We start from the raw sequence: 23,520 nt of genomic DNA on the forward strand, positions 1-23,520 counted from the left end.
TTTTTATATGACCAATTTTACATAGAAATGCACATCAATGGACCACATAACGCTTAGCACCCTATTACATTTGTATGATTTTAAGTATTGGTAAATTATGCTACTAAACTAAACTACCTGTATATTTAACATACGTAAGTGGTATATACCCCAGTGTTTTTCTAAAATCTGAATTCACAGAAAAAAATGCAGTTATTATCTGTTGTCTTAGAGAAGTGAGCTTTATTATTTATTCATTAGGATTTAAATGTTATGTTTAACATACTTAAGTTACATTCATGACAGGACAGGTAGTTACTGGTTATACAAAATTAATCAGTTCAAGTCATCAATGTAAAACACAGTTATGGACAATTTTGTATCTCCAATTCACCTCGCTTGCATGTCTTTGGACTGTGGGAAACCGGAGCACAGGGAGAACATGCAAACTCCACACAGGAAAGACCCAGACCACTTCACCTGGTGATCGAACCCAGAACCTTCTTGCTGTGAGGTGACATTGTTACCCCCCGAGCCCAGTGAGCTTTATTAAGCTAAACAATAATTCACAATAGTAAAAAATGAGTAAACCCTTAAGTAATCATGTAACTTTCAAAAGTAGAGGGCTTACAGTCCTTTCTGTCTCTGCAAAGATAATTTTAAAAGTTCAACAGGATTCCTCTCCGACTAGGCTGGGCGGCAGTATGAACAACGATTGGCTGTTGTTCAGGGTAAGGGGTAAAAAGTCAGATCATAGGTCCTCATAACTGGTGCAACTGCGGCCCCTGCTGGCTGACTGATGGCGCCTGCACAGGCTGAGGAATAATGCTGATGGGGGTGTGGCCCTCCGTGCACAGTGCCTGTCAAGTATATGAACTCGACTCGTGCGGGTGAAAAATGCACTATCTGTACTGACTGTGCGTACCAGAGGGGGCACATGTCAGTTGAGAGGCGTCCTCAGTCAGCTGTGAAGGGTCGAATCAGTATAGAGGACGCATTCAGGGTAATTGGACACGACTAGACTGGGGGATAAAAATTGGGGGGGAAAAGAGGGGAAAAAATATATATATAAAAAAAAAGTTCAACAGGATTTGTTTGTTAGCTTGCTTTTCGTTTTTTAGTTTTCATTACACATTTTTAAGCTTTTGCTTCCTTTCTCAACTTTGTGTAAAACTGAGAACTACTAAACTAATGCATTGTATTAGTTTATGTATTAGTGTTAGTTATTTATTGGGCGACACGGTGGCTCGGTGGGTAGCACTGTCGCCTCACAGCAAGAAGGTCCTGGGTTCGATCCCCAGGTGGGGCGGTCAGGGTCCTTTCTGTGTGCACGTTCTCCCTGTGTCTGCGTGGGTTTCCTCCGGGAGCTCCGGTTTCCTCCCACAGTGCAAAAAACATGCAGTCAGGCTTATTGGAGACACTGAATTACCCTATAGGTGAATGGGCATTTTGGCAGTAAACACTTAAGATATGTTTAGCGTAACAAAAATGACTACAGTGGTACCTTGTAACTCAACGTCCCCTAAACTCAAAATCTTTGAAACTCAACGCCATCATTAAAACATCATCAAAGCGTGAATAAATGCTGAATCTGCATTTGTGTGGAATAACCATCAAATCCACTCTGAAAGCTCCACATGTATCTGTGTTTAGCTGGATTTTCCTCACTGTTTCACTTTAAACTTGTGTTACAACTCGAGGTTCTGAGAAACTGTGAGAATCAGCTTTTTATTTCAGTGTTTTTATACTATATTTGTGTTATTCTCAGTGTAAAAGTGTCAAAAACAACCCCATTATTTTACATTAGCCTAAAATACATGCAGTTCCACAGGACCATGGAACGCATTAACAGGTTTTCCATACATCCTTATGGGAAAAAATACTTTGTCTACTCAATGTCTATTGGTTCTGGGAATGACGTTGAGTTTCAAGGTACCACAGTACACTGAAAAGAATCTGATGGCCACTGTTTGGTATGTAGGAGGATGTGTGCTGTGAGGCTGTAATTCCTTCAGTGGCCTTGGGGAGCTTGTTAGGCTACATGTCATCATGTACCAAGACAATTAGAATCAAAATCTGTCTGGGCTAAATCTTCCAGCAAAACCAGTGATCCAAAATATACGTCCAGATCAACAGATAAATGGGTAATTAAACACAAAATCAAGATTGTTATGAACATCTCAGTCCCCTGATCTAAATACTATAGAAAACCTGTGAAGTGAGCTGAAGACGAAAGTGCACAGGGGAGGACTCAGAACCCTGGATGACCTGGAGAGGTTCTATAAAAATGGCCTTAAATCCCCTGCTCTGAAGAACCTTTATTTGCCAAAAAATAGCACTTAGTCCTCTTCTATAACATCTTATTTGGTTGGTGAACACAAAGTAATTAAGTGCATAATGTGGCAATTATTGTGTTACATTTTTGAATAGGATTTTCATTTTCTCAGAATAAATTTACATTATTAAAGGTTGGGGGTTTTTAGTGAGAGGTTAATCTAGTTCACCAAAAAGTGAATATAATCCTTATATAAACCCTTATAACCTTTTTACACTTTATTACTGTTTTTATCTTTACCAGGGCTGTGAATAATTATAAAGATTTTATTTTAATGACATTATTTAAAAAAAAACGGTAAAGATAAAAAAACAATTATGTGTTGCATATTCATTTAGAAAATGCATGTGAACACAGTTCATGTATCACTGTTTTGCTAAAACATCCAACCATGACCCAGTTTTAGCTTTCTGGTTAAAGGCAACGTCATTTAAAGTTTCCTTTTGTTTCATGGAATATGCGATGCTGTATATTTAAACAAGGTTTTGCCCCAAAATATGACAATAAGACACTATCACTATCACTATTAAGTTCTTCCTCACCAAACTCGTTCATCCGTCTTTATGGACCTTGCTTTGTGCACTGGTGCGCAGTCATGTTGGAACAGGAAGGGGCCATCCCCAAACTGTTTCCACAAAGTTGGGAGCATGAAATTGTCCAAAATCTCTTGGTATGTTGAAGCATTAAGAGTTCCTTTCACTGGAACTAAGGGGCCGAGCCCAACTCCTGAAAGACAACCTCGCACCATAATCCCCCCTCCACCATACTTTACACTTGACACAATGCAGTCAGACAAGCACCGTTCTCCTGGCAACCGGGAAACCCAGACTCATCCATCGGATTGCCAGATGGAGAAGCGTGATTCGTCACTCCAGAGAACACGTCTCCACTGCTCTAGAGTCCAGTGGCGGCGTGCTTTACACCACTGCGCTTGGTGATGTAAGGCTTGGATGCAGCTGGTTGGCCATGGAAACCCATTCCATGAAGCTCTCTACGCACTGTTCTTCAGCTAATCTGAAGGCCACATAAAGTTTGGAGGTCTGTAGCGATTGACTCAGAAAGTTGGCGACCTCTGCGCACTATGCGCCTCAGCTTCCGCTGACCCCGCTCTGTCATTTTACATGGCCTACCACTTGGTGGCTGAGTTGCTGTCATTCCCAATCACTTCCACGTTGTTATAATACCACTGACAGTTGACTGTGAAATATTTAGTAGCAAGGAAATTTCATGACTGGACTTGTTGCACAGGTGGCATCCCATCACAGTACCACGCTGGAATTCACTGAGCTCCTGAGAGTGACCCATTATTTCACTAATGTTTGTAGAAGCAGTCTGCATGCCTATGTGCTTGGTTGTATACACCTGTGGCCATGGAAGTGATTGGAACACCTGAATTCAATGATTTGGATGGGTGAGTGAATACTTTTGGCAATATAGTGTAGATCTCTCACCATCTTACATCGCTGTGATAGGAGCTATACCCCAATAATATGTGAAAGGCACACATGGCCATTGTAATTAATGGTCATTGTGATTTGCATATGGACCTGATCACCGGTTCCATTGTTATACATTGGGTGGTGACCGGTCATTATGCAAATTGTCTGCATAAAGGTTGGGGTATTCACCACCAGCTCAGACTGAAGAAGTCACTTGGATGAGTGACGAAACATACAACATCTGTGCGGAGTTTGCATGTTCTCCCCGTGTCTGTGTGGGTTTCCTCCGGGAGCTCTGGTTTCCTCCCACAGTCACACAGCCCACAGTCCAAAAACATGCAGTCAGGTTAATTGGAGATTCTGAATTGCCCTATAGATGAATGAGTGTGTGTATGGGCGCCCCATCCAGGGTGTTACTGTGTGCCTTGTGCCCATTGAAAAGCTGGGATATGCTCCAGACCCCCCCACCCCTGCGTGACCCTAATTGCATTTCCTCAGTGTTTTATCAAATCTCTCTCATGTTATTGAATGTCATGGTCAAGAATATATGTTGGGCTGATGGTTGGTACTCGTACTACACATGCTGAAAGCAGCCGATATGGGCAGCATAAAGGCCTAAGTGATACTGATAAGGGCCAAATTGTTATGACCAGCCCACTGGGTTGAATATTTCCAAGATAGCTGTAGTGAGTACCCATCAAGAGCCGGCCAAGAGTCATTGATGCCAGAGGACATGGCTATGGCATCTGTTTATGCTACAGTGTCCGGTATGGACCAACAGAAGAGCTAGTTTTGGCTCAAATTGCAGATAATAGTGATAAAAAGTCACAACACATTGCATCAGACCTAGTAGTCCCAGTGTTTTGGCTCATCATTGTGTACCCTAGTAAATGAGGAGCTCTCACTCACTCATTTTTTTTAACCACTTATCCAAGTAGGGTCACGTGGGGTTGTTGGAGCCTATCCCAGCTTTTCAATGGGCGCAAAACACACAGTAACACCCTGGACGGGGCGCCAGTCCATCACAGGGCAGACAGACATACAAACACACACACACACACACACACACCCATTCACCTATAGGGCAATTCGGTGTCTCCAATTAACCTAACTGCATGTTTTTGTACTGTGAGAGGAAACCGGAGCTCCCGGAGGAAACCCACGCAGACACAGGGAGAACATGCAAACTCCTCACAGAAAGGACTCGGACCTCCCCGCCAGGGGATAGAACCCAGGACCTTCTTGCTGTGAGGCGACAGTGCTACCCACCTAGCCACCGTGCCACCCTAAATGGGGAGCTCATAAATGAATATGTTGAAGTTATTTATTTATTAGGATTTTAACATCATGTTTTACACACTTTGGTTACATTCATAACAGCATGACATGACAGGTAGTTACTGGGTTCAAGTATTCAAGTATTTTTTTATGTCAAACACAGTCATAGACAATTTTTGTATTTCCAATTTACCTTACTTGCATGTCTTAGGAGGAGGAAACCCACACAGACACAGGGAAAACATGCAAACTCCACACAGAAATGACCCAGACCGTTCCACTGGGGAATCGAACCCAGGGCCTTCTTGCTGTGAGGCGACACTGCTACCCACTGAGCCACAGTGCCACCCTATGTGAAAGTTAAAATGCAATTAAAATAGTATAAGGGTGCCAGTAGTTTTGAACCTGACTGTAAGTTTATTTAAGACACCAAACATTAACTTTTGGCTTAGATTTTTTAATATAGATCACTGTACATCAAACACAAAAACTACGTGGGAAGTACAGAGTAGAAGGGTAAAGAGTAGTAAACAAAAAATAAAGACAGTTTAGAAAGACTCCTTTTTTAGCATAGTGGTTCTAAACCTTTTGTTTGCTGATATGCAGTGGCAGTGCCATGTATACTGTGTGCATTAGTTGGCTATAAATCGTAGGCTATGCTTTTATCATAAGCTACAACCACCATTGGTGCACAAATTAGGAACCACTGCTACAACAAACTGTAATGGCCTGATATGTTGCTGCTTCCACCAATAAAAAGCAGCGCAGGTCATCTCATAGGTAAAAACTACATTTCCCAGGTGCTGCCAAGCTCATTAGAGTTAATGTGCCACACCTGAGCTCAGCACTATAAAAGGTGTGGATCGCTCACTTTATTTCTCCCCTTTGCTCTCACTTTATGTCTGTAAACCAGAGTTTCTTACCATTTCTTATGGCTAAAGTCCCTGTTTTAATGGCTAAAAAGTTTCACAAGCTCATCAGACCCTTTATCTTATTCTGTCTGTTTCCAGTGCAGCACTGTAAGTGCATATTTCACTTTTTTTTCATGTAATAATAGAAACAGAGTTAGTACTGTTTATGTAGATATTTAGTTTGAGTAGACTGTGATGGAAGCCAATTTAATAATGGCATGCTAAAAAACCTTTATTATATTAAAATGTTTCATTAGTTAATTGTATTATTGTTTTGTAAAATTACCCTGTGACCCAATGAGAAGTCCTAAGCCCAAGGTTAAAACCCACTACATTAACTCCTCAGCAATAAGATAAAAGAAAAAATTTACAAATAAGCAAGCTGTAGTGCTGGTAATAGTATTGGCAGAATGCTAACTGGCATAGACTTGCATATGTCTAGGTTTAGGGAGAAAATTAAGATCTGAGATGGTGATTCACAGTTCAGATAATTTGTTAACTACCACTATACACCGATCAGCCATAACATTAAAACCACCTTCTTGTTTCTACACTCACTGTTCATTTTATCAGCTCCACTTACCATATAGAAGCACTTTGTAGTTCTACAATTACTGACTGTGGTCCATCTGTTGCTCTGCATGCTTTGTTAGCCCCCTTTTATGCTGTTCTTCAATGGTCAGGACCACCACAGAGCAGGTATTATTTAGGTGTTGGATCATTCTCAGCACTGCAACTGTGCTGGTGTGAGTGGATTTGGAGTTTTTAAATACAGTGTCCACTAACTGTCCACTCTATTAGACACACCTACATAATTGGTTCATCTTGTAGATGTAAAGTCAGAGACGATCGCTCATCTATTGCTGCTGTTTGAGTTGGTCATCTTTGAGATCTGTGGTCACAGGAAGCTGCCCATGGGGGTGCTGTTGGCTTGATATATTTGGTTGGTGGACTATTCTCAGTCCAGCAGTGAGTGGACACTGTATTTCAAAACCTGCTCTGTGGTGGTCCTGACCATTGAAGAACAGCATGAAAGGGGCCCAAGAGTAATTGTAGAACTACAAAGTGCTTCTATATGGTAAGTGGAGCTGATAACATGGATAGAGTGTAGAGTGAAGAAACAAGGAGGTGGTTTTAATGTTCTAATTGATTGGTGTAAATGTAAACTGCTTAATTATCCTGAACAGAAGAGTAGTGTAAACTGCAGAAGGCTCTCTAAGCACACTAATACAGACCCATTTCCAGAAAAGTTGGGATGTGTAAAATTTAAAAAAGGATCTGTGATTTGTTAATTTGTTAACCCAAGGTTAAAACCCACCATGTTAAACCCCTCAGCAATAAGATAAAAGAAAAAAGTACACATTAGCAAGCTGTAGTGCTGGTAATAGTATTAGCACAATGCTAACTGGCTTAGACTTGTATATGTCTAGGTTTAAGATTTGGGATTGTGATTCACATGAATACCCAGGGGGGGATTCTACCACTATAAATGTAAATTGCTTAATTCCCTTAAACAGAAGAGTAGTGTAAACTGCAGAGGGCTCTCTAATTACACTATTACAGACCCCATTTACAGAGAAGTTGGAATATGCTCAATGTAATAAGCATGAAAGTTACAGTGTTTTGAAACAGTCCAGAAGCAGGTGATTTGGTAACATGTAAGGGAATCATGATTGGGTATAAAAAAAAGGATCTAGTCTAGCCAAGGCTTGGTCTGTACAAGCAATGAGAGTTTGTGGCTTACCGCTGTTTTCAGAACTTCATGAGTGAATTGTCAGTCAGTTAAAAAAAAAACATATCCTAATGCAAGATGGCAAATAATGTAAGCATTTTACCTATTATCTACCCTACATAATAATGTGAAAAGCTTTTTGAAATCTGAAGAAATCTCAGTCTGTGTAGGGCAAGAACAGAAACCACTACTGAATGTGCATGACCTTTGAGCTTTCAGACAACATTGTAGAAGAATCACATCATTATTTATTGATTTTTTTACCTTATACAGTAGACCCTTGAGTTACGAACGGTTTACCATACGAACATTTTGGAATTTCGAACTGAAATTCGCGAAACGAGTGACGTCACGAACAAGTTGGCTCCAACCGTCTCTCTCTCTCTCACTCTCTCTCTCTCTCTCTCTCTCTCTCTCTCTCTATATATATATATATATATATATATATATATATATGTATATATATATATATATATATATACAGGTCCTTCTCAAAAAATTAGCATATTGTGATAAAGTTCATTATTTTCCATAATGTAATGATAAAAATTAAACTTTCATATATTTTAGATTCATTGCACACCAACTGAAATATTTCAGGTCTTTTATTGTTTTAATACTGATGATTTTGGCATACAGCTCATGAAAACCCAAAATTCCTATCTCAAAAAATTAGCATATTTCATCCGACCAATAAAAGAAAAGTGTTTTTAATACAAAAAAAGTCAACCTTCAAATAATTATGTTCAGTTATGCACTCAATACTTGGTCGGGAATCCTTTTGCAGAAATGACTGCTTCAATGCGGCGTGGCATGGAGGCAATCAGCCTGTGGCACTGCTGAGGTGTTATGGAGGCCCAGGATGCTTCGATAGCGGCCTTAAGCTCATCCAGAGTGTTGGGTCTTGTGTCTCTCAACTTTCTCTTCACAATATCCCACAGATTCTCTATGGGGTTCAGGTCAGGAGAGTTGGCAGGCCAATTGAGCACAGTAATACCATGGTCAGTAAACCATTCACCAGTGGTTTTGGCACTGTGAGCAGGTGCCAGGTCGTGCTGAAAAATGAAATCTTCATCTCCATAAAGCTTTTCAGCAGATGGAAGCATGAAGTGCTCCAAAATCTCCTGATAGCTAGCTGCATTGACCCTGCCCTTGATAAAACACAGTGGACCAACACCAGCAGCTGACATGGCACCCCAGACCATCACTGACTGTGGGTACTTGACACTGGACTTCAGGAATTTTGGCATTTCCTTCTCCCCAGTCTTCCTCCAGACTCTGGCACCTTGATTTCCGAATGACATGCAAAATTTGCTTTAATCCGAAAACAGTACTTTGGACCACTGAGCAACAGTCCAGTGCTGCTGTTTCTGGTTCAAAAGTGGCTTGACCTGGGGAATGCGGCACCTGTAGCCCATTTCCTGCACACGCCTGTGCACGGTGGCTCTGGATGTTTCTACTCCAGACTCAGTCCACTGCTTCCGCAGGTCCCCCAAGGTCTGGAATCGGCCCTTCTCCACAATCTTCCTCAGGGTCCGGTCACCTCTTCTCGTTGTACAGCGTTTTCTGCCACACTTTTTCCTTCCCACAGACTTCCCACTGAGGTGCCTTGATACAGCACTCTGGGAACAGCCTATTCGTTCAGAAATTTCTTTCTGTGTCTTACCCTCTTGCTTGAGGGTGTCAATGATGGCCTTCTGGACAGCAGTCAGGTCGGCAGTCTTACCCATGATTGCAGTTTTGAGTAATGAACCAGGCTGGGAGTTTTTAAAAGCCTCAGGAATCTTTTGCAGGTGTTTAGAGTTAATTCGTTGATTCAGATGATTAGGTTAATAGCTCGTTTAGAGAACCTTTTCATGATATGCTAATTTTTTGAGATAGGAATTTTGGGTTTTCATGAGCTGTATGCCAAAATCATCAGTATTAAAACAATAAAAGACCTGAAATATTTCAGTTGGTGTGCAATGAATCTAAAATATATGAAAGTTTAATTTTTATCATTACATTATGGAAAATAATGAACTTTATCACAATATGCTAATTTTTTGAGAAGGACCTGTATATATATATATATATGTATATATATATACAGTGAGCGGCGAGCGGACGGTGTTTTCTCTGTGTTCTCTTTAAATTTTGTAAAATTCAATATTAAAATGGCCTCAAAGAATATGCAGAGAAAGCGTAGTGCTGAGAAAATAAAAAAAATCTATTACTGTAAACTGTATTTGTTGTCGTATAATTACTCCTGCCAGTAGCTGTCACTGTGTATAAGACAAATTACACCTACATAATACAACACTATTGAAATAAAGAAGGAAATAATATGAGAGTTATTGTTGTTTCTGGTAGATACATTTTATAAAAAAAGAAGGAATGTATTATGGTGTATGGTACTGCACACGTACTGTACTGAAATGTAACATCTACTCTATAATTTAAGATGTAAGGGAAAATATACTTGTATTTATAACAAAAAGGACAATTTAAGACATTAGAGAGGTTAGGTAAGCGGGTGGTTTGGGAGGTCTGGCACGGATTAATTCTATTTATATTATTACTTATGGGAAAAATAGGTTTAACTAACAAACATTTTGACTTAAGAACAGCCCTTCAGAACCAATTAAATTCGTAAGCCAAGGGTCTACTGTATAGCCCAACTTTTTTGGGGTGTGTTGCAGACCTTAAATGCAGGAATGGATGTATATTAAGTGAAATGAAGCTGACCAGACAAATCATGAAATGAAAAAAGTCAAAGTAAATGTAAGACACACTGCACTTTTTTATTTGCATTTTCCATACTATCCCAACAGTATTAACCAGCCACTTGTATGAAATCCACCCACTTGCAAACGCTTCATTTGCATATTGTATTCAATCTCGCTGTGTCTTGTCATTTGCCTCCTAACCACACTCACAATGTATTATACCATTAAAGAAAATTCATATTCATTCAGGATCTTAAAGTTCCAAAGATGTATTACATTTTTGGTCTGTCCAGAACACCCCATAAAATATGATTCCACATATGATTCTTCATTCTTACCATAAATCACGTCTGGAAAACCACCCTCTATAACTGCACTGCTAAAATGTCTGAGATCTCTTTTACTACCCTTGATTTTTTTTTTTAATTAGAAGGACTGATAACATGTATGTCATGTAGTTCTTCATTAAAGGTCCATAACACAATCTTGTACGAGACACCTACAAAATTCTAATGAAAATCTGAGCATTTATGACATTCTTCATCCTAACACCATTTCATTGAAGTCGTTTTTGAATTATAACAATGCACACACCATTTAAGGCCTGTTCACCTACAACACTAAAACATACACATCTTCAATCATTCTTCAGTCTGTTCATGGTCCATTGGTACAGAGGGAAAATGGGAAAGAGTATCACCACACATAATCCACTTAAAATATAATTCAAATCTTCTTAAACCTGTAAGTTTACTTTTTCTGAAACATGGTAGATGAGCTTAAGGAAAGAGGCAGTTTTCTTATAAAATTAGACTCTGGAAAAGCCAAATGTGAAAATTATTAGTTTAAAATAAAATCTGGAACTAGCCCATGCATTTTAATAATATGCCTTGCTAGATTATTCCCTTGATTATGTCTCCTATCTATGTTACTTAGGGCTTGTGCAAAACATATAGCAGAACATTTACACCCATCAGGCATGACATTATGACCACCTTTCCAATACTGTGTTGGTCTCCCTTTTGCTGAGGCATGGACTCCACTAGACCCCTGAAGGTGTGCTGTGGTATCTGGCCAAGATGTTAACAGCAGACCCTTTAACCCTTTAAGTTGTGAGGTGGGGCCTCCGTGGATCGAACTTACTTGTCCAGCACATCCCACAGATGCTGGATTGGATTGAGATCTGGGGAATTCGGAGGCCAAGTCAACACCTCAAACTCGTTGTTGTGCTCCTCAAATCATTCATCTGTGGCAGAGCGGGAACACTTTTGGAGATGCTCTGACCCAGTCGTCTAGCCATCATAATCACACATCAGCTTTGAGGATAAAATGTTCACTTGCTGCCTAATAAATCCCACCCACTAACAGGTGCCATGATGAAGAGATAGTGTTATTCACTTCACCTGTCAGTGGTCATAATGTTATGCCTCATCGGTGTATACTATATGTGACAGTTTCTTTTCATTTCAGCCTTAACAGAAATGGAAAAACCCCATGTGTAACTGCAGCATTAAAAATACATCATGATTCAAATATGCATTAAGCCTCTATACTGATTATAGATGATAAATCTTGAAGTTAATAAACTGTAGTTTTTTCTGAGGGTGTTTGGTAACTGTTATCCTGTTTCTCATTTTCTCTCTGCTTCTCAGAAGCATCATTCCATACTTGGCACTGATTGGTTTCCAGCATTCTGTCTGCTCCTGTCAGCCTATTTGATGAATTCATTGTAGTTGATCTGCTGCTGAATGAGTAATTACTGACATATGTGTACAGAAACAAGTAATAGTTGTCTTTCAACTGCCTACCCAGCGGATATTCTTACACCAAGACAGTCATCATTTTCACGTCTTTAAAAGGTCTTTTGTGTCAGGCACGATGCATAATTTGGGCTGATGGAGAAGATGGTCAATCCAATGTTCCAATGTTCATTGGATTAAAAGTCTGTATTTCCTGAAGCAAAATGTGATGCTGAGTACTTTGAGAAAGAAGTCCCAGATAAAAGCGTATGGATGGATGGATGGATGCATTGGTGTCTTCTGAAGTCTGACGGAGAGTATGTACACCTGTTTACATCCACATTTGTGGATGGTGAGGAAATATACAGGGCTTCTCCTGTACAGTTCTGCCAGCCAAAGAGATCAGGACTGAAAAATAAACAGTAACAAATGAACATCAGCTTTAATCAAATACACAAGTATAAAACCACCAGCTTCAAGAGCTGCAACACTAATCGCAATTGTAGCCAAGAAAGGTTGTCATAAAACTAAAACAATTTATGATTCACATGTTACAGGGGTGCTAAAGAATGCTAAAGAATCTTGAATGTGCACTTGTACAGTGGGGAGTTTACGTCCAATGACAGTAAAGCTACAACTTGTAAAGAGGAGGTGCCTACACTAATCAGCAATAACATTTAAACCACCTCCTTGTTTCTACACTCACTGTCCATTTAATCAGCTCCACTTACCATATAGGAGCACTTTTTAGTGCTATAATTACTGACTGTAGTCCATCTGTTTCTCTACATACCTATTTAGCCTGCTTTCACCCTGTTCATCAATGGTCAGGACCACCACAGGACCACTACAGAGTAGGTATTATTTAGGTGGTGGATCATTCTCAGCACTGCAGTGACAATGACATGGTGGTGGTGTGTTAGTGTGTTGTGCTGGTATGAGTGGATCAGACACAGCAGCGCTGCTGGAGTTTTTAAATAGTGTCCACTCACTGTCCACTCTATTAGACACCCTACCTAGTTGGTCCACCTTGTAGATGTAAAGTCAGAGACAATCGCTCATCTATTGCTGCTGTTTGAGTTGGTCATCTTTTGGTCACAAGACGCTGCCCACGGGGCGCTGTTGGCTGGATATTTTTGGTTGGTGGACTATTCTCAGTCCAGAAAGGACAGTGAGGTGTTTAAAAACTCCATCAGCACTGATGTGTCTTATCCACTCATACCAGCACAACACACACTAACACACCACCACCATGTCAGTGTCACTGCAGTGCTGAGAATGACTCACCCCCTAAATAATACCTGCTCTGTAGTGGTCCTGTGGGGGTCCTGACCATTTAAGAACAGGGTGAAAGGGGGCTAACAAAGCATGCAGAGAAACAGATGGACTACAGTCGGTAATTGTAGAACTACAAAGTGCTCCCAAATGGTAAGTGAAGACGATAAAATGGACAATGTGTGTAGAAACAAGGAGATGGTTTTAATGTTATGGCTGATCAGTGTATATTCACATGTCATTGGAAGCATGTGGTTGCATCTCCACTTCAACTGGTAACGTTCATGTGGTAGGGGAGAAAATCTAAAGGAATTGCCCATGTCTAAATTGGAAAGAAACTATTTCAACCACCAGAAGCTTAAATAAACAGTTAATCTAGCATTCTCCATTCACCCCTCCATTGGATTCTTGCCACTAGTACCACTTTCCCTGCACTGGCAAATAAGGGCAGAGTCTATCACTTGCCCCCTCTGACATGTGCCCAGTATCTGATTTGCACTACTTTCGAAAAGACACGCTAAGCACTCAAGCTCATTTACTTAACTCAAGCTCATTACTCACCTTGACCAGACTGCAGAGGGTGCGAATGTACAGAAGCAATATATTCAACCTATTCCATTCCTCAGGTAAAGCAAATCTTAGCTTTGCGAGTTAACGATGACTATATCCCTGATAATTATTATTTAGCTTTGACGGAAATTGCTAATGTACATTAAATGGATTAATAAATGACTAAAATGTACTGTACTATAATAATTCTTGCCTTAAAACTACAGCCAGTCTGACAGCGTCAACACACAACCTGTGTAACTGATTAATCTGCACACAATTCTATTTATGCACTTAGGGATGCTAATGAAGAATACCTTGAATTGCTCGTGTGGATCTTGTGTGGAAGATTCTGTTTCCCTAACAACTACAGCCTTGGTTACCAACATGTCAGGATGCTGCTGCTTGGCTTCTTGTATTGCCATAGCGAGTGCCTGTAAAACAACAAACTCAATTTAGGGAAAATACAAACAAGACATTCCACTATAATGATTTTAACATGACTGCAAAAATTAGCTTCTATTCAGCTAATAGAAGATAATAGATTATTTTGGCTAGTCAATCCTCACACTTAATACTTGTTATGGAAAAATTTGAATTTATGCTTAATATAACCTGAATATTCGTATTATGCTGCTTGTGCATTAATTCCATATAGTTGTTAAATCCTTACATTGAAAGAAAGAAAGATATCCTTTATTTGTCATATATACATATACAGGTGTACAGTACAATGAAATTCTTTCTTCGCATATCCCAGCTGGTGTTGGAAGCTGGGGTCAGAGCGCAGGGTCAGCCAACTTACGGCGCCCCTGGAGCAGACAGGGTTAAGGGCCTTGCTCAAGGACCCAACAGTGGCTACATAGCAGAGCCTGGATTTGAACCGCCAATCTTCCGGTTGATAGCCCAAAGCCCTACCCACTAGGCTACCACAGGCCCCTATAATATATTAATATATTGTTGCCTGAGGTGTGGCTGGGAGTCTAAAGCACAGAGATAAGCAACATGTCTGTCGTTAAGCTGTTGTAAAATGTTGTAAGCAAATAGGAAAACACAGTTAGCACAGAATGGAGGTTCCAAAGTCCAACACTTAATGTGATGTGACTAGAGCAGTATTAAGTAAGGCCCACAGTTCTATTCCTTGTTCTTCAGTTCATACACTGCTGTAAGAACCCACGATCGTGCCAAAAAACTCTCCAATCCAGTCAACTGTAATCTTTGTTTTCTTTTATTATCTGACTTTATTTTTCTATGACATATTTAGAAAGAATATTTCACTGGTTTGAAATTAGTGTTATTTGCTGGTCAGTCATGTTATTGCATGACAAACTCTGTCAAGGACATTGAAGATGTCATGCCAAAACAGGAATATTTTACCTATTGCCACAGCGTTAAAAAGGACACACTCCTCTGCTATGCCATCATACACTGATCAACCATAACATTAAAACCACCTTCTTGTTTCTAGACTCACTGTCCATGTTATCAGCCCCACTTACCGTACAGAAGCACTTTGTAGTTCTACAATTACTGACTGTAGTCCATCTGTTTTTCTACATACTTTTTAGCCTGATTTCACCCTATTCTTCAATGATCATGTCCTTCCAAAGGACCACCACAAAGCAGGTATTATTTAGGTGGTGGATCATTCTCAGCACTGCAGTGACAATGACATGGTGGTGGTGTGTTAGTGTGTGTTGTGCTGGTGTGAATGCATCGGACACAGCAGCGCTGCTGAAGTTTTTTAATACCATGTCCACTCACTGTCCACTCTATTAGACACTCCTACCTAGTTGGTCCACCTTGTAGATGTAAAGTCAGATCAGTGGTCACAGGACGCTGCCCACAAGACGCTGTTGGCTGGATATTTTTTAGGTTGGTGGACTATTCTCAGTCCAGCAGTGACAGTGAGCTGTTTAAAAACTCCATCAGCATCGCTGTCTTATCCACTCATACCAGCACAACACACACTAACACACCACCACCATGTCAGTGTCACTGCAGTGCTGAGAATGATCCACCACCCAAATAATACCTGCTCTGTGGTGGTCCTGGGAGAGTCCTGACCATTGAAGAACAGCATGAAATGGGGCTAACAAAGCATGCAGAGAAACAGATGGACTACAGTCAGTAATTGTAGAACTACAAAGTGCTTCTATATGGTAAGTGGAGCTGATAACATGGGTGGTGTGTGTGGAAACAAGGAGGTGGTTTTAACGTTATAGCTGATCAGCATATATTGTAGTATTGAGATATACACAGTGTTTTAAAAGTGGACACATCAAACTGGTAGAAAAGTTTACCAGAAAATCAATGGTGTGCTCTATGTTAATGTAACTATTAATTCTTATGTTAAAACTGTGGTTTTTCTTTTGTACAGATGATGTGAACTTTTCTTCAGGCACATCAAGAGCAAACCATTACACAGGGTTGTTAGATAAAGACATATTTTCTTCACTGGTGCCAAAGGATTGATTTCCTGCAGAAAGGAGCTTCTGCTAAGTCTCTGTGTTTGCCTTCAGGGAGCAAAGACATTTTCATAATGGCTAAGATCTTTCCCCATCTTTCTGGCTTTGGTCCAGCACTGCTTGCTGTAGATGGACTGCAGATCAGGAAGCTCCACATGGATGTTGTGCTCGGCTGATCACACCACCCTCTGGAGAGCCTGCCTTTCCTGCTTGGTGCTGTTCTCAAACCAGGCTGTGATGTTCCTTTATTTATGATGGAGGTGTAAAAGTTCTTTAGTGCCCTCGAGGGCAGTCTGAAGTCACTCAAGTGCTTCAGGTGGTAAAGACACCATCAGGCTTACTAAACTAAAGTACTGAAACTTGTTTACTCACTCCACTTGGGCACCATTGATTGTGGGGGAGGTTGACATTTAAGAGGAGATCATTTTTTTTGGCACCAGTTCTCCAAAGGTTTAATATCCTTCAGGTAGGCTATTTCTGTCAAAGATCAGGCCACAACAGTGTCGACATTAAGGCATGAGGGCTTGCATTTCTTTGAGACTAGAAAGATAACCAGCCACGTTTTGGTAAAGCAGAGGAGGTTGTTGACCCAAATGTCCCCCCTGGAACTACACCCTGGCCCTAAGGCCATCCAATTTGTTCTGTAGAGACTGTTTTTTGGCTATAAGGATGCTTGGCAGGGAGCCCTAAGCCTGTTTCTGATGCCAGCTAGTTTCCCTCGGGGCTGCCGCCTTGGGTTGTTTCTTCCCAGGATTTCACTCAGGCAGCTTAGAAAAGTGAAGGTTTGGTTGGAACATGTGACCCCATCAGTGCCATGTTAAATCTTTCAATCTTACACACTTCAGCACTCCAATTGTGTCCGAGAAGGGTGTATATTTGCCTGTTCTCGCACTCCCTCAACCCCTTCTTTTACGCCCATGCCTCGGTAGATTCGCACTTAAGGCTCATCCACTTCTGCACAGGTGCCTCAGTCTGCAAACCAGGGTCCTTGCACAGCATTTAAAGACCCCACCCACATAGTCCGGTCTCTTCCCGACCCAGCAGACTCTATGGCCAGTTGTGCCTGCTAGATGGTGCCCAGCTGACCGGTAGCAGAGCCGAGATTCAACCAGGGCGTTCAGAATCTTGGCACTGGTGTGCTAGTGGAATATCCCACTGCACCTTCTAGGCACCTGTGGCCCACTTAAATAAGACACACTAAAGAGTATTGTGGCAATGTCTACATACATTTGTATAGAATGCTTCACCAGTTTGCTATTACTTACTTGATCCTGGTCAACATCATCATCTCCAGTAATGATAATCCTCTTCTCAATGCGTGTCTCTGAGTATCCACCTTTTACTGTCTATAAAGGAATGCTAATTAGTAATGATAGTAATGATACTTGCTAAAATATTAGAACATTTATAGTAGTGCACCTACTTTGGTGACATGTGTGGTGGTGGCTGATGTCACATTCTCTGTTACAATGAGAGGAGACCCAGAACCCTCTCTTCCTAAAGAGGCAAAGCTCACCTGGCAAATTTACGCAAGAGAAACATTCACGTAATGCAACACTGTTTTGTAAGTAACATGTTGCATATACACTGATGAGGCATAACATTATGACCACCTTCCTACTATTGTGTTGGTCCCCCTTTTGCTGCCAAAACAGCCCTGACCGATTGAGGCATGGACTCCACTAGACCCCTGAAGGTGTGCTGTGGTATCTGGCACCAAGATGTTAGCACCAGAACCTTTAACTCCTGTAAGTTGCGAGGTGGGGCCTCCATTGATCTGACATGTAAGCGACGCACAATGACCCGCCCATCCACGGGATGTAAAAGAAAACATGATTCATTAGACCAGGCCACCCTCTTCCATTGCTCTGTGGTCCAGTTCCGATGCTCACTTGCACATTGTTGGCGCTTTTGCTAGTGGACAGGGGTCAGCATGGCTACCCTAACTGGTCTATGGCTATGTAGCCCCATACGCAACAAAATGCGATGCACTGTGTGTTCTGACACCTTTCTATCAGAACCAGCATTAATGATGAGCTACAGTAGCTCGTTTGTTAGAGGCCAGACTTCGCTCCCCACGTGCATCTATGAGCCTTGGCCGCCCATGACCCTGTCGCCGGTTTCACACTGTTCCTTCCTTGGACCACTTTTAATAGATACTGACCACTGCAGACCGGGAACACCCCACAATAGCTGCAGATTTGGAGATGCTCTGACCCAGTTGTCTAGCCATCTAGCTCAAATCCTTATGCTTGCCCATTTTTCCTGCTTCTAACACATCAACTTTGAGGATAAAATGTTCACTTGCTGCCTAATATATATTCCACCCACTAACAGGTGCCGTGATGAGATAATCAGTGTTATTCACTTAACCTGTCAGTGGTTATAATGTTATGTCTGGTCTGTGTATTATTCCAGAAACATTAAACATTGAATTTAAAAGTGGGATAATCATAATATGGGACTACTTTTCTGCAAGATTGCTCTAAGACCATGTATATGGCTGGGCACTTATGCATCATTTACCTGTGGTAGAGATGGCACCAGTGTAAGTGTATTAGTTTATCAGTTGACCCCAATGAGAGGAATTATGTGTTGGCAATAAGGAACTGCTCGCTGTTAAGCTTTCCCTTCAGAAGTGGAGGCATGGGTTGGAAAGGGCTAAACATCAGTTCCCGGTCAGGACTGAACACAAGAACTTGGCATACATTTAGCGCCAGGCTGGGTGGGTTTTTTCTTTGGCCAATTTGTTTTTGTCCTAGAGAAGCACAAAGACTCCCTCTCCCACCAGTGTGAACCTCCAATGCCCTCATCATCCCTGCAAGCTCATCATACAGAAACCATGAATTGTGATGGGACCTTGTGAAGGCAATCAGGACTGCCCAAACTCCCTTCAACCAAGCGGACTACCAAACTCATCCAAAAAAGCTGGTCCAAGTCTATGACTTGCCCAGAGATCTAGTGTCGGACTGGGGACCACAGTTCATGAGCCAGTTTTGAAAAGCCTTTTGCCAGCTCCTAGGGGCCTCTGTCAGCCTTTTGTCTGTGTTCCACCCCCTATCAAACAAGCAAACAGGGAAAATAAATCACAACCTCAGGCAAACACTTCAATGTCTGGACTCAATCAATCCCACCAGAGTATGTCCCAACACTGACACTCCCTCATAGGCATGTCATCTTTTGATATGTGGCACCTATCAAAATTCTTAGATGGATTAACCCGGTCTCATACAAACTGCATACAGTCTTCTAGTTGTTTTTCCCAATAGAAACTATAACATTATTGCCAAGCAGAATTGTTGAATGATAATAACAGTACTTTCTGAATGCAGGTATATTAAGTTAAAACCGTACAACAGAAAAAGTTGGGACACTATATAAAATGTAAATTGAAAAATTGAAGTGTTTCTTTTTTTTCATTGCAGACAGTTTGAACCCAAGATATTTCATGTTTTGTCTGGTCAACTTAATTTCATTTGTTACTATACCTCCATTCCTGCATTTCAGGCCTGCAACACATTCCAAAAAAAAATTGGAACGGGAGAAATTATCTGATTTTAAACAGTTGATGTCAACAGGTGATTGTAATCATGATTTGGGACAAAAGCAGTATTCATGAATGGCTGAGTCTTTTGAGGAGCAAAGATGGGCAGATGATCTCCAGTTTGTCAACAAATGAGTGGGAAATTTATTTACATATTTAAAAACAATGTACCTTAAAGTTTGGAAGGGGTTTGCATATTTCTCCATCTAAAGCTCATATTATTACAACCCCAAATCAGAAATAGTTGGGACAGCATGGAAAAGGCAAATGACAAAAAAACTGAGTTTTTTTACATTTACTTTGACTTTTGTTTGATTGCAGACAGGATGAACCTGAGATATTTCATGTTTTATCTGCTCAACTTCATTTCATTTATTCCTGCATTTCAGGCCTGCAAAAAATTTCAAAAAAGTTGGGACAGTAAAGCATTTACCACTTTGTAATGTTGCCATTCCTTTTCACCACACTTAAAAGATGTTTTGGCACAGAGGATACCGCCGCTTCTAAACATGGTTAACATAAGGCTTCTGAGGGATTGAAAATCACAGGCGTTCAGCTTAAGCTTGCACTCTTGGCCTTTACGCACTAAAATTCCTCCCGATTCCTTGAATCGTTTGATGATGATATGCACTGTAGAGGGAGAAATATGCAAATCCCTTCCAATCTTTCTTTGAGGTACATTGTTTTTAAACATTTCAATCATTTTCTCACACATTTGTTGACAAACTGGAGATCCTCTGATCATCTTTGCACCTCATTACTGGCCCTAAATTGCCCCTGTCCCAACTTTTTTTGGAATGTGATGCAGGCCTGAAATGCAGGAATGGATGTTTATTAATAAATGAAATGAAGTTGAGCAGATAAAACATGAAATATCTCAGGTTCATCCTGTCTGCAATCAAATAAAAGTCAAAGTAAATGTAAGAAACTCCATTTTCCATGCTGTCCCAACTTTTTCTGATTTGGGGTTGTACATACATAATAAATACATATGTGTACATGTTACCATAAATGATCAATGACATTGGTTTGAACCATGTTATGCTAAGGCATACTTACAGGAGAGATCCTTTCTGTCATCGTGAAAGCAGCTTCATGTAAACCACTCATACCATGACCCTATAACAGCAGAAAATATTAGAATAGCTAAACTTGTGTCTGCTGAAAGTACCTTAAGCAAATTAACATCTAATATATTACAAGCTAATTTTCAGAAAAGTATGGACATTTGTAAAATCTTCCCCTGAGAAACACTGGGCAAAGTCTGGAATACCTTGGATAGGGTGCCAATACATCTGCTGAGCATACAATTTCAATTTAATAGAACTGATGAAACTAGGGATGCACCGATCCGATATTAAGATCGGATATCGGTCCCGATATTACCAAAATGAGATGGATCGGATATCGGATAATTAAACCGATCCATGGGGCCGATATACGTTTCAGACCATATCTCCAGCCAATGCATTTCAGGCCTGCAACACATTCCAAAAAAAATTGGAACAGGAGAAATTATCTGATTTTAAACAGTTGATGTCAACAGGTGATTGTAATCATGATTTGGGACAAAAGCAGTATTCATGAATGGCTGAGTCTTTTGAGGAGCAAAGATGGGCAGATGATCTCCAGTTTGTCAACAAATGAGTGGGAAATTTATTTACATATTTAAAAACAATGTACCTTAAAGTTTGGAAGGGGTTTGCATATTTCTCCGTCTAAAGCTCATATTATTACAACCCCAAATCAGAAATAGTTGGGACAGCATGGAAAAGGCAAATGACAAAAAAACTGAGTTTTTTTACATTTACTTTGACTTTTGTTTGATTGCAGACAGGATGAACCTGAGATATTTCATGTTTTATCTGCTCAACTTCATTTCATTTATTCCTGCATTTCAGGCCTGCAAAACATTTCAAAAAAGTTGGGACAGTAAAGCATTTACCACTTTGTAATGTTGCCATTCCTTTTCACCACACTTAAAAGATGTTTTGGCACAGAGGATACCGCCGCTTCTAAACATGGTTAACATAAGGCTTCTGAGGGATTGAAAATCACAGGCGTTCAGCTTAAGCTTGCACTCTTGGCCTTTACGCACTAAAATTCCTCCCGATTCCTTGAATCGTTTGATGATGATATGCACTGTAGAGGGAGAAATATGCTAATCCCTTCCAATCTTTCTTTGAGGTACATTGTTTTTAAACGTTTCAATCATTTTCTCACACATTTGTTGACAAACTGGAGATCCTCTGATCATCTTTGCACCTCATTACTGGCCCTAAATTGCCCCTGTCCCAACTTTTTTTGGAATGTGATGCAGGCCTGAAATGCAGGAATGGATGTTTATTAATAAATGAAATGAAGTTGAGCAGATAAAACATGAAATATCTCAGGTTCATCCTGTCTGCAACCAAATAAAAGTCAAAGTAAATGTAAGAAACTCCATTTTCCATGCTGTCCCAACTTTTTCTGATTTGTGGTTGTACATACATAATAAATACATATGTGTACATGTTACCATAAATGATCAATGACATTGGTTTGAACCATGTTATGCTAAGGCATACTTACAGGAGAGATCCTTTCTGTCATCGTGAAAGCAGCTTCATGTAAACCACTCATACCATGACCCTATAACAGCAGAAAATATTAGAATAGCTAAACTTGTGTCTGCTGAAAGTACCTTAAGCAAATTAACATCTAATATATTACAAGCTAATTTTCAGAAAAGTATGGACATTTGTAAAATCTTCCCCTGAGAAACACTGGGCAAAGTCTGGAATACCTTGGATAGGGTGCCAATACATCTGCTGAGCATACAATTTCAATTTAATAGAACTGATGAAACTAGGGATGCACCGATCCGATATTAAGATCGGATATCGGTCCCGATATTACCAAAATGAGATGGATCGGATATCGGATAATTAAACCGATCCATGGGGCCGATATACGTTAACTTTAATTAGTTTGCGATGCGTGCTAAGCCCATACAGGACGTGCTGCTGACGTATGGCGTATAACACAAACAAAAACCGCAACATGGAGCGAGCCAAAGAGTCAGCTGCATGGAGGTATTTCACTTGCTTGCTATGCCAACAAGTTCGATGGCAACATGTTTATTACTCAGGTTTAGCTGCTATATTTTATTTTGAATTACTGTTTGCGCTAAATATTTACGGATAAGTTTATTTGAAAAAGTTATTTAAGCTACTACTGTTTTTCTCATTGTCAGCAGCTACATTATGGGTGTGTTCGAAAACCTAAGGAGCTGCCTTGCTGTCTACATAAGCGGCTGCCTCAGTAGAGAGGATTTTAATAAGTCATCAACTCATAAATCAGGTTATTCAAACGCGTTACATAGCGATTCCATCGGGTTTAGGATTTAGCATCTTGCCATTAAAACCAATGAACTGAGGTAGCACAGCGCTAACGCTAACGTCAATATAACATTTCCCTTCATGTACCAAAAACCGTTACATTTCCTGACAAGCTCGAACTTGCAAATAAAAACACTCGGTACAAGTTTATACAAGTTAAAAATCAGTAATATTTTATTTACG

The 23,520-nt window shown here is 40.4% G+C and overlaps 1 protein-coding gene across 1 annotated transcript in view; it reads right to left on the reverse strand.

Moving 5' to 3' along the window:
• Positions 1–12,381: 12,381 nt before the first annotated feature.
• si:dkey-178k16.1 (band 4.1-like protein 1) overlaps positions 12,382–23,520 on the reverse strand; it is a 148,756-nt gene continuing 137,617 nt past the window's right edge. Inside the window, exons 20-24 of the mRNA XM_063014967.1 lie at positions 22,529–22,588; positions 17,837–17,929; positions 17,679–17,759; positions 14,263–14,379; positions 12,382–12,529 (exon numbers count right to left, since the gene is read on the reverse strand). Coding sequence (XP_062871037.1) covers positions 12,524–12,529; positions 14,263–14,379; positions 17,679–17,759; positions 17,837–17,929; positions 22,529–22,588 — 357 coding nt within the window. The 3' untranslated portion in view covers positions 12,382–12,523. The remainder of the gene's footprint in view (positions 12,530–14,262; positions 14,380–17,678; positions 17,760–17,836; positions 17,930–22,528; positions 22,589–23,520) is intronic.

The sequence above is a fragment of the Trichomycterus rosablanca genome, chromosome 19 (assembly GCF_030014385.1).
Source record: "Trichomycterus rosablanca isolate fTriRos1 chromosome 19, fTriRos1.hap1, whole genome shotgun sequence".
Lineage (NCBI taxonomy): Eukaryota > Metazoa > Chordata > Actinopteri > Siluriformes > Trichomycteridae > Trichomycterus > Trichomycterus rosablanca.